We start from the raw sequence: 13277 nt of genomic DNA on the forward strand, positions 1-13277 counted from the left end.
TTAAATCAGTGCCCTCTGGTTAGGAACATAGGAATGGAAGTAGGCCATTCAGCCTGTCGAGCCTGCTCCGCCAGTTAGACCATGGCTGATCATCTACCTCAACACCACTTTCTCACGCTATCATCATATCCCTTGATGTCATTAGTTTCCAAAAATCTTTCAATTTCTGATTTGAACATGCTCTACCGCTGGGGTAGAGAATTCCAAAGATTCACCACTCTGAGTGATGAAATTCCTCCACATCTCAGTCTTAAATGGTATACCCCATATCCTGATATTATGTATCCTGGTTTTCGACTCACCAGGGGAAACATCTTATCTACACCCACCCTGTCACACCCTGTAAGAATTCTGTAAGTTCCAATGAGGTCACCCCACATTAGTCAAAACTGTAGGGAATACAGATCCAGTCTCGCAAAGCTCTCCTCATAAGACAATCCCGCTAACTCTGGCAAGTGTGTTAGTGTGAGTGTGTGTGTGAGTGTGAGAGTGTGAGCCTGAGTGTGATTGTGACTGCCTGAGAGTGAGTGACTCCCTCCATGGCAAGTATATCCCTCCTTAGACAAGGGGGCACAATACTCCAGGTGAGATCTCACCAAGGCTCTATACAATAGTAGCAAGACATCTTTACTCCTGTACTCAAAACCCCTTGTGATGAAGGCCATAGCATTTGCCTTCCTAATTGCTTGCTGCACCTGCATAAACAAGGACACCCAGGTCCCTTTGGACACCCGCACTTCCAAACCTCTCACCATTTAAGAAATATTCTGCCTGTTTTTTCTACCAAAGTGAATAACTTCACACTTATTCACATTATATTCCACCTGTCATGCTCTAGCCCACTTACTTAGCCTGTCCAAGTCCTCTTGAAGCCTCCTTGCATCCTCCCCACAACTTACGTTCCCACTCAGTTTGGTGTCATCAGTAAATTAGGAAATATTGCAATTGGTCCCCACATCCAAATCATTTATACAGATTGTAGACAGCTGTGGACTTAGCACTGATCCTTGCAGTACCCCACTAGTAACAACCTGCCATCCTGAGAATGATTTGTTTATTCCCGCTCTCTGCTTTCTGTCTGTTAACCAATTCTCAATCCATACTAGCATATTTTCCCCAATCCCATGTGTTCTAGTTTTATTTACTAACCTCCTATGTGGGGCCTTATCGAAAGCCTTCTGAAAATCCAAATACACCATATCCACAGGTTCTCCTTTATCAATGCTACAAGTAATATCCTCAAAGAACTCCAACAGGTTTGTCAAACATGATTTCCCTTTCGTAAATCCATGTTGACTCTGCCCAATTTTACCATTCTTTTGTAAATGTCCAGTTATCACATCCTTTATAGCTTCTAACATTTTCCCGACTACTAACGTCAAACTAACAGGTCTGTAGTTCTGTTTTCTCTCTCCCTCCCTTCTTAAATAGTGGAGTTATATTTGCTACTTTCCAGTCTGCAGGAACCATTCCAGAATCTATAGAATTTTGAAAGATAACCCCCAATGAATCCATTATCTCCATAGCCACCACCTTCAACATTCTGGGACGTAGTTCATCTGGTCCAGGGGATTTATCAAACTTCAATCCAATTAATTTTTTGAGTACTTTTTTAAAAATTCATTAACGGAATATGGGCTTCACTGGCTGGGCCAGCATTCATTGCCCAATCCTAGTGGCCCTTGAGAAAGTGGTGGTGAGCTGCCTCCTTGAACTGCTGCAGTCCAAATGGTGTAGGTACACCCACAGTGCTGTTAGGAAGGGAGTTCCAGGATTTTGACCCAGCCACAGTGAAGGAACGGCGATATATTTCCAAGTCAGGATGGCGAGTGACTTGGAGGGGAACTTCCAGGTGGTGGTGTTCCCATCCATCTGCTGCCCTTGTCCTACTAGATGGTAGTGGTCGTGAGTTGGAAGGTGCTGTCGAAGAAGCCTTGCTGGATTTCTTTATTAATACTAATTTCTTTCAGTTCCTCAGTTTTACTGGTCCCTCGGTTCCCTAGTATTTCTGGGAGATTTTGTGTCTCTTCCTCCATGAAGACAGACAAAAACGAGTAGTTTAGTTTCCCTGCCATTTCCCTATTCGCCATTATAAATTCTCTTTTCTTGTTCTCTTGCCGGTAATGGACCCACATTTATCCTTGCTAATCTTTTCCTTTTCACATACCTGGAGAAGCTTTTACAGTCCACCTTTATGTTTCTTGCCAGCTTGCATGCATATTCTCTTTTCCCTTTCCTTATCAGTTTCTTGGTCCTCCTTTGCTGGATTCTAAATTGCTCCCAATCCTCGGGGTTACCGCTTTTTTTAAAAGCCACTTCCTTTGATCTAATGCAATCTTTAACTTCTTTTGTTAGTCATAGTTGATTAACCTATTCTGTTGGGTTTTTGTGTCTTAGATGAGTGTATTTTTTTTTTGACTATGTAATACTTCTTTAAATACTAGCCATTGCCTGTCTACCATCAAATCTTTTCATGTATTTTCCTAATCCACCATAAGCAACTTGCCCCTCATACCTCCGAGTGACAGAAGGTGTCAGAGGAGTCACAGATGTAGGTAGGAAGAGAGTGGACAAGGGGAGGAAGAATAGTCAAGATAGGAAGAAATCAGTTCAATAGGGCAGGAACAGGCTGAAACAATAGATCTACCAGGGCAGTCCTGTTTATGGGTTTTAGGAAGGAGGTAGAAGTGAGCTGTTCGGGGTTGAATGACAATGAGGCTGGAGGCCATGGAATGAAGATCTCCAGAGGAGATGAAGTCAGTGACAGTCCTCGGTACAATGGCTTGATGTTTGACAGGGGTAGTGGAATCATGGTTCAGGTAGGTAGGAGAAAGCGTCGGAGAATTGGTGCTTGGCTTCTGCTATGTAGAGGTTGGTACGCCAAACAACGGCACCATCCTTATCAGCAGGTTTGATGATAATGTTAGGGTTGAACCTGAGAGAACAGAATGCTGAGAGTTCAAAAGGAAATAGGTTAGAGTGCATTTGCAACATTTTGCTCTTATAGAAATTGAAAGTTTCTTATCAGAATCAGTGCAGAGAAAAAGGAGCAGAAGAACCCAAGGGAACTAAAATCAGTTTTGAGGTAAGGATCCAAGGAAAGTTACTGGAATAATTTAACTGGATTTAAAAAATGTGAGTCTTTAAGTCCTAAATCAGAAATTTTTAAGTCTCAAGTTTTATTTCCACTAAATTTGAGTCATCAATCTGGGAACCCAGAGGCGAGTGTGCGCGCAGTGATTGACAAGCAGCTGGTGAGTTCTTTTTCTCGGTCGGCTGCATTCGCAGTTGTATGCTGATGGTAGTCCCAGGTTAACGACCACCATCTTTATAGATGGCAATGTGCAGCATGGCTCATTCACGATTATCACTGTCCCTGGCAGCAGGAGGACAGAATGTTCTGAATTTCTATCCAGGACCGACAGTGATGGATTTTAGAAACTCATTTTACAGGGGATTAGAAGGGAAGGATTTGCAGACCAAAAAGTAAAATCTCCTTGTGGGATATTTTACTGCAGTCATGTTGGTTAGTGTTTCTAAACTTTGTCTCACTATCCCAGTAATATAAGTGGATTGTAGGTTGCTCTGAGTGTTAGACTATATTGCCTTCATCATTCTTCTTCATTCTGCCATGCTGAGTTCCAGGCTGCAGGGTCCAGCAGTTACGTCATTGGATTTCTGCACATGCGCAGACCAGCGCACATGTGCAGATGATTATCGGTGGCCATCCTGCACAGCCATTTTGTGTTGGCAGGAGACACTGTTTTCTGGCCAAATCAGAGATAACGCATAATAACAATTTACATTTATATAGCACCTGTAACGTAACAAAATGAGGTTTTGTGGCACAGTGGGTAGTATCCCTACCTCTGAGCCAGAAGCTCCGGATTTGACTAGTACTTAAGAACTAGGAGCAGGAGAAGGCAATTCAGCCCCTCGAGCCTGTCCCACTATTCAATATGATCATGGCTGATCTCATTTCGGCCTCAACTCCAATTTCCTGCCCTCTCCCCATAGCCTTTCAACCCGTTACTAATTAAAAATCTGTCTATCTCCTCCTCAAATTTATTCAGCGTCCTGGCATCCACTGCACTCTGAGGGAGTGAATTCCACAGATTCATGCCCCTTTGAGAAAAGTTATTCCTCCTCATCTCTGATTAAATCTACCACCCCTTAGTCTAAAACTATGGCCTCTCATTCTAGAATGCCCCACAAGGGGAAACATCCGCTCCACGTCTACTTTGTCTATCCCTTTTAGCATCTTATATACCTCAATTAGTTCTCCTTTCATCCTTCTAAACTCTAGCGAGTATAGGCCTAAACTGCTCAATCTCTCCTCATAAGACAAGCCCCGCATCTCTGGAATCAATCTAGTGAACCTCCTCTGAACCACCTCCAAAGCAACTACATCCTTCCTCAAGTAAGGGGACCAAAACTGTGCACAGTACTCCAGGTGCGGTCTCACCAATGCCTTATACAGTTGCAACAACACTTCCCTATTTTTATACTCTATTCCTTTAGCAATAAATGCCAAAATTCCATTTGCCTTCCTTATTACCTGCTGTACCTGCATACTAGCTTTCCGCGATTCATGCACAAGGACACCCAGGTCCCTCTGCACTGAAGCATTCTGAAGTTTCTCTCCATTTAAATAATAAGTCGCCTTTTTATTCTTCCGACCAAAATGGATAACCTCACACTTATCCACGTTAAACTCCATCTGCCAAATTTTGGCCCATTCACCTAACCTGTCCATATGCATTTGTAAATTTCTTATTTCTTCATTGCAACTTACTTTCGAATCTGTCATCTGCAAATTTAGTTATAGTACCTTCTATCCCTGAATCCAAGTCATTAATATAGATTGTAAATAGTTGAGGCCTAAGGACCAAACCCTGTGGCACCCCATTAGTTACAGCTTGCTATCCAGAAAAAGACCCATTTATCCCAACTCTCTGCTTTCTGTTGGTTAGCCAATCCCCCATCCAAGCTAATATATTACCCCTAACTCCGTGCGATCTTATCTTGTTTCAGTTCTATTGTGCAGCACCTTGTCAAAGGCCTTCTGGAAGTCCAGATATACTACATCTACAGGATCCCCATTATCCACTTTGCTTGTCACATCTTCAAAGGACTCTAGCAAATTAGTCAAACACTATTTACTCTTCATAAAACCATGCTGGCTCTGCTGGATTGCATTTTGACTTTCCAAATGCCTCATTACTACTTCCTTAATAATGGATTCCAACAATTTCCCAATGGCAGACGTTAAACTAACTGGTCTACAATTTCCTACTTTCTGCCTCCCCACCCCCCCCACCTTTTTGAATAAGAGCGCTATATTAGCATTTTTCCAATCCACTGGAACCTTTCCAGAATCCAGGTAATTTTGGAATATTATAGCCAATGCATCCACTATCTCCGCTGCTACTTCCTTTAAGACCCTGGGGATGTAGGCCATCAGGTCCTGGGAACTTGTCACCTTTTAATCCCAATAGTTTGCTCAGTACTTTTTCTCCAGTGATGGTGATTGTAAGTCACAAAACGTTAGTGTGCAGTACAGCAAGTGATTAGGAAAGCTAATGGAATACTGACGTTTATTGTAGGGGGAATGGAATATAAAAGTAATGTGGCCAAAGGGGTTGATTATCAACCTGCAAATTGTTCCAATATCCCTATTGCAAGGAGTAAGAGAGTTCTGAAGAAGTAATATTGACTCAATGTTAACTGTTTCCCTCTCCACAGATGCTGCCAGGCCTGCTGAGTTTTTCCAGTACTTTCTATTTTTATTTTAGGTATCCAGCATCTACAGTATTTTGCTTTTATTTACACATGGAAGGCTATAGTCTCTAATAGAGCCATAGAAAAGTTACAGCACAGGAGGCCATTCGGCCCATCTTGTCCATGCCAGCCCGAGGACACCCAGGTGCCCTTTCTAATCACACCTTCCTGCACCCGGCCCATAGCCTTGCAGCTTACAGCACTTAAGATGCAGATCCTGGTACTTTTTAAAAGAGTTTAGAGTTTCTGCCTCTACCACCAACTTGGGCAGCGAATTCCAGACACTCACTATCCTCTGCGTAAAAAAGTTCTTCCTCATGAGCTTGTGGCGCAGATTGAAATTGGCAGGCATGATGTGGTGGGCATTATGGAGACATGGCTGCAAGGGGATCAGGACTGGGAGCTAAATATCAAAGGATATACATCCTATCGAAAAGATAGGCAGGTTGGCAGAGGGGGCGGGGTTGCTTTGTTAGTAAGAAATGAAATTAAATTAAATCGATAGCAAGAAATGATGTAGGGTCAGATGATGTAGAATCTGTGTGGGTAGAGTTGAGGAACTCCATAATGGGAGTTACGTACAGGCCTCCGAACAGTAGGCAGGATGTGGGGCACAAGATACACCAGGAGATAGAAAAGGTGTGTAAGAAAGGCAAGGTTACAGTGATCATGGGGGATTTCAATATGCAGGTAGACTGGGAAAATCAGGTTGGTAGTGGATCCCAAGAAAAGGAATTTGTGGAATGTCTACGAGATCGCTTTTTGGAGCAGCTTGTGGTGGAGCCCACTAGGGAACAGGCAATTCTAGATTTAGTGATGTGTAATGAGGCAGGTTTGATAAGGGAGCTTAAGGTGAAGGAACCCTTAGGAGGAAGTGATCATAATATGATAGAATTTACCCTGCAATTTGAGAGGAAAAAGCTGGAATCAGATGTAACAGTATTACAGTTGAATAAAGGCAACTACAGAGGCATGAGGGAGGAGCTGGCCAGAATTGACTGGGAGATGAGCCTAGCAGGAAAGACAGTGGAACAGCAATGGCAGGAGTTTCTGGGAGTAATTTGGGAGACACAGAAAAAATTCATCCCAAGGAAGAAGCATACTAAAGGGAGGACGAGGCAACCATGGCTGACAAGGGAAGTCAGGGACAGCATAAAAGCTAAAGAAAAAGCATACAATGTGACGAAGAGCAGTGGGAAACCAGGGGATTGGGAAGCCTACAAAGACCAACAGAGGACAACTAAAAAAGAAATAAGGAGGGAGAAGATTAAATATGAGGGTAAAGTAGCCAGTAATATAAAAGAAGATTGCAAGAGTTTTTTTAGATATATAAAGAGTAAGAGAGAGGCAAAAGTGGACATTGGGCTGCTGGAAAATGACACTGGAGAAGTAGTAGTGGGGAACAAAGAAATGGCAGAGGAACTGAATAGGTACTGTGCATCAGTCTTCACAGTGGAAGACACGAGTGACATCCGCAAACTTCAAGAGAGTCGGGGGGCAGAGGTGAGTTTGGTGGCCATTACCAAGGAGGTGCTAGGAAAACTGATAGGTCTGAAGGTGGATAAATCACCTGGACCAGATGGATTACAACCCAGAGTTCTGAAGGAGATAGCTGAAGAGATAGTGGAGGCGTTAGTGGTGATCTTTCAGGAATTACTGGAGTCAGGGAGGGTCGCAGAGGACTGGAAAATCGCTAATGTAACCCCCCTGTTTAAGAAGGGAGTGAGGCAAAAGATGGGAAATTACAGGCCGATTAGCCTGACCTCGGTTGTTGGTAAGATTTTAGAGTCCGTTATTAAGGATGAGATTTCAGAATACTTGGAAGTGCATGGTAAAAAAGGCAAAGTCAGCATGGTTTCATCAAGGGGAGGTCATGCCTGACAAATCTGTTAGAATTCTTTGAGGAGGTAACGAGTAGGTTAGACAAAGGAGAGCCAATGGATGTTATCTACTTGGACTTCCAGAAGGCCTTTGACAAGGTGCCGCACAGGAGGCTGCTCAGTAAGATAAGAGCCCATGGTGTTAGAGGCAAGGTACTAGCATGGATAGAAGATTGGCTGTCTGGCAGGAGGCAGAGAGTGGGGATAAGGGGGTCCTTCTCAGGATGGCGGCCGGTGACCAGTGGAGTTCTGCAGGGGTCAGTGTTGGGACTACAACTTTTCACTTTATACATTAATGATCTAGATGAAGGAACTGAGGGCACCCTGGCTAAGTTTGCAGATGATACAAAGATAGGTGGAGGGACAGGTAGTATTGAGGAGGCGGGGAGGCTGCAGAAGGATTTGGACAGGTTAGGAGAATGGGCAAAGAAGCAGCAGATGGAAATAAACATGGGGAAGTGTAAGGTCATGCACTTTGGTAGGAAGAATAGAGGCATACACTATTTTCTAAATGGGGAGAGAATTCAGGAGTCTGGAGTGCAAAGGGACTTGGGAGTCCTAGTCTAGGATTCTCTTAAGGTTAAATTGCAGGTTGAGTCGGTAGTTAGGAAGGCAAATGCAATGTTGGCATTTATTTCGAGAGGACTAGAATATAAAAGCAGGGATGTGCTGCTGAGGCTTTATAAGGCTCTGGTCAGACCACATTTAGAATATTGTGATCAACTTTGGGCCCCATATCTCAGGAAGGATGTGCTGGCCCTGGATAGGGTCCAGAGGAGGTTCACGAGAATGATCCCAGGAATGAAAGGCTTAACATATGAGGAACATTTGAGGACTCTGGGTCTATACTCGATGGAGTTTAGAAGGACGAGGGGGGGATCTGATTGAAACTTACAGAATACTGAAAGGCCTGGATAGAGCGGACGTGGGTAAGATGTTTCCATTAGTAGGAGGGTCTAGGACCCGAGGGCACAGCCTCAGAGTAAAGGGAAGACCTTTTAGAACAGAGATGAGGAGAAACTTCTTTAGCCAGAGAGTGGTGAATGTATGGAATTCATTGCCACAGAAGGCTGTGGAGGCCAAGTCATTGAGTGTATTTAAGACCGAGATAGATAGGTTCTTGATTGGTAAGGGGATCAAAGGTTAGGGGGAGGAGGCGGGAGAATGGGGTTGAGAAACTTATCAGCCATGATTGAATGGCGGAGCAGACTCGATGGGCCGAATGGCCTAATTTCTGCTCTTATGTCTTACGGTCTTATGGTCCCCCCTACAGCTCTGCCACTTATCTTGAATCTATGTCCCCTGGTTCTAGAATTCTCCACCAAGGGAAACAATTTTATCCTGTCCACTCTATGTATTCTATCAATTTTGTGCACCTCAATCAAGTCACCTCTCAGCCTTCTTTGTTCCAAGGAAAATAACCCCAACCTATCAAATTTCTCCTCGTAGCTACACTTTTCTAACCCTGGCAACATTCTTGTAAACCTCCTCTGCACTCTCTCCAGAGCTATTACGTTCTTCCTGTAATGTGGTGACCAGAACTGCACACAATACTCCAGTTGTGGCCTCACCAGTGTTTTATACAATTCCAACATTATATCCTTACTTTTATATTCTATACCTCTGCCAATGAAGGAGAACATTCCATATGCCTTCTTTACAACCTTGTCTACTTGCATTGCTGCCTTCAGGGACCTGTGTACTTGTACGCCAAGATCTCTCACTTCATCTACCCCTCTTAGTGTATTCCCATTTATTGTGTAATCCCTGTAACTGTTTGACCTCCCTAAATGTATGACCTCACACTTCTCTATGTTAAAATCCATCTGCCCACTCCACCAATCCATCTATATCGTTTTGGAGATTATGGCTATCCTCTACACTATCCACTACTCGGCCAATCTTTGTGTCATCTGCAAATTTCCCAATTGTGCCCCCCACATTCACGTCCAAATCGTTAATATATAACACAAACAGCAAGGGTCCCAACACCGAGCCCTGTGGAACACCACTAATGCCCTCTTAGGGACAGTAAGGATCAGTAAGAGGCACAAGAGGAGATAGGCGATTACACCAGAGTGAGACAGAGACTGAATAAGTAGCAAATTAGGTTCATTTGGGAATTTGATGCACGGGGGAAAGAGGTATGGCATACATAGGAATTATTCTAAGTTAATTAAGTGAGTAATTAAATTAAGTTAACTAAATAATGTAAGTGTTATGACAATTGCAGTTGGTAAAGCAGAGTTCTTTAAAAATCCCAGACAGGGAAACTTTAAACAACTGTCATAACCTATAATTTTAAGTGTTATGTTTGAGATGCGACTTTAAATTCAGGAATCAGACCACCAGCTCTCGAGTCTTTACATTAAACTAAATGAAACATTTCATTAATTTACACTGGTTAAAATATATATACACATGGCTACAAATTACTATCAGAACTTTTAACAAATTCCCAAACCAGAGTTCAACAACTTCAGGCCATGAACTCTCTCCTCCATCCTCATCCCTTTTTGATCCCCCCTTTTTTCTATACTCATTTTTTTCAATCTATTTATTTATTTTTCCCCATTTATTTTCATTATCATTATTTTAAAAATTTATTTGCATTTTTATTCATTGTTTTATCCCCAGCTTTTAGCCTTTTCGATCTTTTTTCCCACCACTGTCCTTTCCCCTCCCCTCTCAACCCCAACCCCACTAGGGCCATCTGTCACCTTCCAGAGTGCTTACCCTGGTCCTGCCATTATCACATTCTGCTTTCCACTCTTAATGTCACCATTAGCACCTCCTTTAGCCAGTACCACCACTATTAACAACCATTTGTTAACGACCTTTTGTTTATGACATCTTTTGCAATCTCTCCTTTGCCTCCACCTATCGCTGGCCTTCTATCCAGCTTCACCTGTTCCACCTCAGTATATAGTTCACCGCATTTCTACTTCCCTTTAGCTCTGAAGAAGTCATACGGATTTGAAACGTTAACCATGGATTAGTTAATGGAAGACTGTGTCTAACAAATGCGATTGAAGTTTTTGGAAGAAGGTTGATGAGCGCAGTACATTTGATGCAGTCTACATGGATTTTTGCAAGGCTTTAGATAAGATCCCATAGGCAGACTAGTCAGAGAATTAAAACTCTGTTAGGAGCCAAGGGAAAGTTGCAAGTTGGTTCCAAAATTAGTTCAGTGGCAGGAAGCAAAGGGTAATGAGTGATGGGTGTTTTGTGACTGGAGGACTTGGGGTTCTCCATGATTTAGACTTATATGGAGGGGTGTGGTTAAGAAGTTTGCAGATTATACAAAAACTGGCCATATGGTTGATAGTGAAAACTGTAGAACATAAGAAATTCGACCCCTCAAGCCTGCCCCGCCATTCAATAAGATCATGCCTGATTTACCCCAGGTCTCAAATCCTCTTTCGTGCCAGCTCCTCATAGCCCTCAACTCCCCAATTTTTCAAAAATCTCCCTACCTCTTCTTAAAGTACTTTCAGTGATCTAGTCTCCATAACTTTCTAGGGTAGAGAATTCCAGACGTTTATTACCCTCAGAGAAGAAATTCCTTCTCATCTCAGTTTTAAATGTGTCCCCTTATTCTGTAACTATGCCCCTTAGTTCGAGAGTCCCCTACTAGTGGAAACATCTTCTCAACATCTATCCTGTGATGCAAGAACATATCAATAGCCTGATCAGATGGGCAGAAAAGCAATAAATAGAATTAAATCCAGAGAAATGTGAGGTAATGCATTTGGGGAAAGCTAACAAGGCAAAGGGAGTCTACAATAAACAGGGGCAGAGAAGTCAAAGGGAACCTTCATGTCCGCAGATGGAGAGACAGGGCGATAAAGAATGTTTACAAAATCCTTTCCTTTATTTTAGTTGGAAGTGAGTATACAAGAGCAGGGAGGTTATGCATACAGTTTGCTACTGGTTTGGAGGCCGGTATTTCTCTCGGTTTAAATTTACCTTGCACGATCGCGCCATCTTCCCAGAACCTTCCAGAACTGTTTCCGTCTGCGTCACTTCCTGGAATCGCAACCCGTTGACAGACCGGAAGCCAAGTTGTGGCCATGTTGGTAAAGGAGAGGCCCGGAGCCACGGTCTTGATTACCCCGCTATTCCTACCCCTCACTGTCCGAATACCCGGAAGCGCTGCTCGGGGAGGGGCCCTGAGCCTGAGGGGCCATAGGTAATTCAAATCAACCCGGGTAACTATCAGACCGCTTTGTCTCGGGGGTGGTGTTGGGATAGGGATGGGCAGGGGAATAGGGATGGATGGGTAGGGGAAGGGATGTGGGGGATGGGATGGGGTGGGAGGGATGAGGGGGGATTGGGGGTGGGGGGGGAGTGGGGTTGGGGGGATGGGGGGGGAGATTGGGGGTGGGGGGGGGAGATTGGGGGTGGGGGGGGGGAGATTGGGGGTGGGGGGGGGGAGATTGGGGGGGGGGTGGAGATTGGGGGTGGGGGGGTGGAGATTGGGGTGTGGGGGGGGGGAGATTGGGGGTGGGGGGGGAGATTGGGGGTGGGGGGGGAGATTGGGGGTGGGGGGGGGGAGATTGGGGGTGGGGGGGGGAGAGATTGGGGGTGGGGGGGGGGGAGATTGGGGGTGGGGGGGGGAGATTGGGGGTGGGGGGGGGGAGATTGGGGGTGGGGGGGGGGAGATTGGGGGTGGGGGGGGGGAGATTGGGGGTGGGGGGGGGAGATTGGGGGTGGGGGGGGGAGATTGGGGGTGGGGGGGGGAGATTGGGGGTGGGGGGGGGGAGATTGGGGGTGGGGGGGGGAGATTGGAGGTGGGGGGGGAGATTGGAGGTGGGGGGGGAGATTGGGGGTGGGGGTGGGGGGGGAGATTGGGGGTGGGGGGGGAGATTGGGGGTGGGGGTGGGGGGGGAGATTGGGGGTGGGGGTGGGGGGGGAGATTGGGGGTGGGGGTGGGGGGGGAGATTGGGGGTGGGGGGGAGATTGGGGGTGGGGGTGGGGGGGGGAGATTGGGGGTGGGGGTGGGGGTGGGGGGGGAATTGGGAGTGGGGTTGGGGGGGTGAGGGGATGGGGGGGATTGGGGATTGAGGATGGGGGGGGGATTGGGGATTGAGGATGGGGGGGGGGATGGGGTGATGGTGGATGGGTGATTGGGATGGGGGGAGTGGGGTGGGGGGGATTGGGATGGGGGGAGTGCGGTGGGGGGGGATTGGGATGGGGGGAGTGCGGTGGGGGGTGGATTGGGATGGGGGGAGTGCGGTGGGGGGGGGGGATTGGGATGGGGGGAGTGGGGTGGGGGGGTATTGGGATGGGGGGAGTGGGATGGGGGGAGTGGGGTGGGGGGGGATTGGGATGGGGGGTGGGGTGGGGGGATTGGGGGTGGGGGGGGAGTGGGGTTGGGGGGGGAGTGGGGTTGGGGGGGTTAGGGGGAGTGGGGTTGGTGGGGGGGTTAGGGGGAGTGGGGTTGGGGGGGTTAGGGGGAGTGGGGTTGGGGGGGGTTAGGTGGGGTTAGGGGGAGTGGGGTTGGGGGGAGTGGGGTTGGGGGGTGTTGGGGGGGAGTGGGGTTGGGGGGGAGTGGGGTTGGGGGGTGTTGGGGGGGAAGGGGTTGGGGGGGAGTGGGGTTGGGGGGTGTTGGGG

General features: G+C 46.3%; 1 protein-coding gene across 2 annotated transcripts in view; it reads right to left on the bottom strand.

Moving 5' to 3' along the window:
- Positions 1–11714, bottom strand: part of LOC144686921 (X-ray repair cross-complementing protein 5-like) — a 203304-nt gene extending 191590 nt beyond the window's left edge. The window contains exon 1 of one of the 2 annotated variants that reach the window (XR_013578020.1): positions 11631–11714. Coding sequence is in view for 1 of the 2 variants with exons in the window: in XM_078552767.1 (XP_078408893.1) it covers positions 11631–11648 (18 nt within the window). In the remaining variant the exon portion in view is untranslated. The remainder of the gene's footprint in view (positions 1–11630) is intronic. The other variant, XM_078552767.1, reaches the window with a different exon arrangement.
- Positions 11715–13277: the final 1563 nt, after the last annotated feature.

This window comes from Cetorhinus maximus, chromosome 11 (assembly GCF_964194155.1).
Source record: "Cetorhinus maximus chromosome 11, sCetMax3.hap1.1, whole genome shotgun sequence".
Taxonomy (NCBI): domain Eukaryota; kingdom Metazoa; phylum Chordata; class Chondrichthyes; order Lamniformes; family Cetorhinidae; genus Cetorhinus; species Cetorhinus maximus.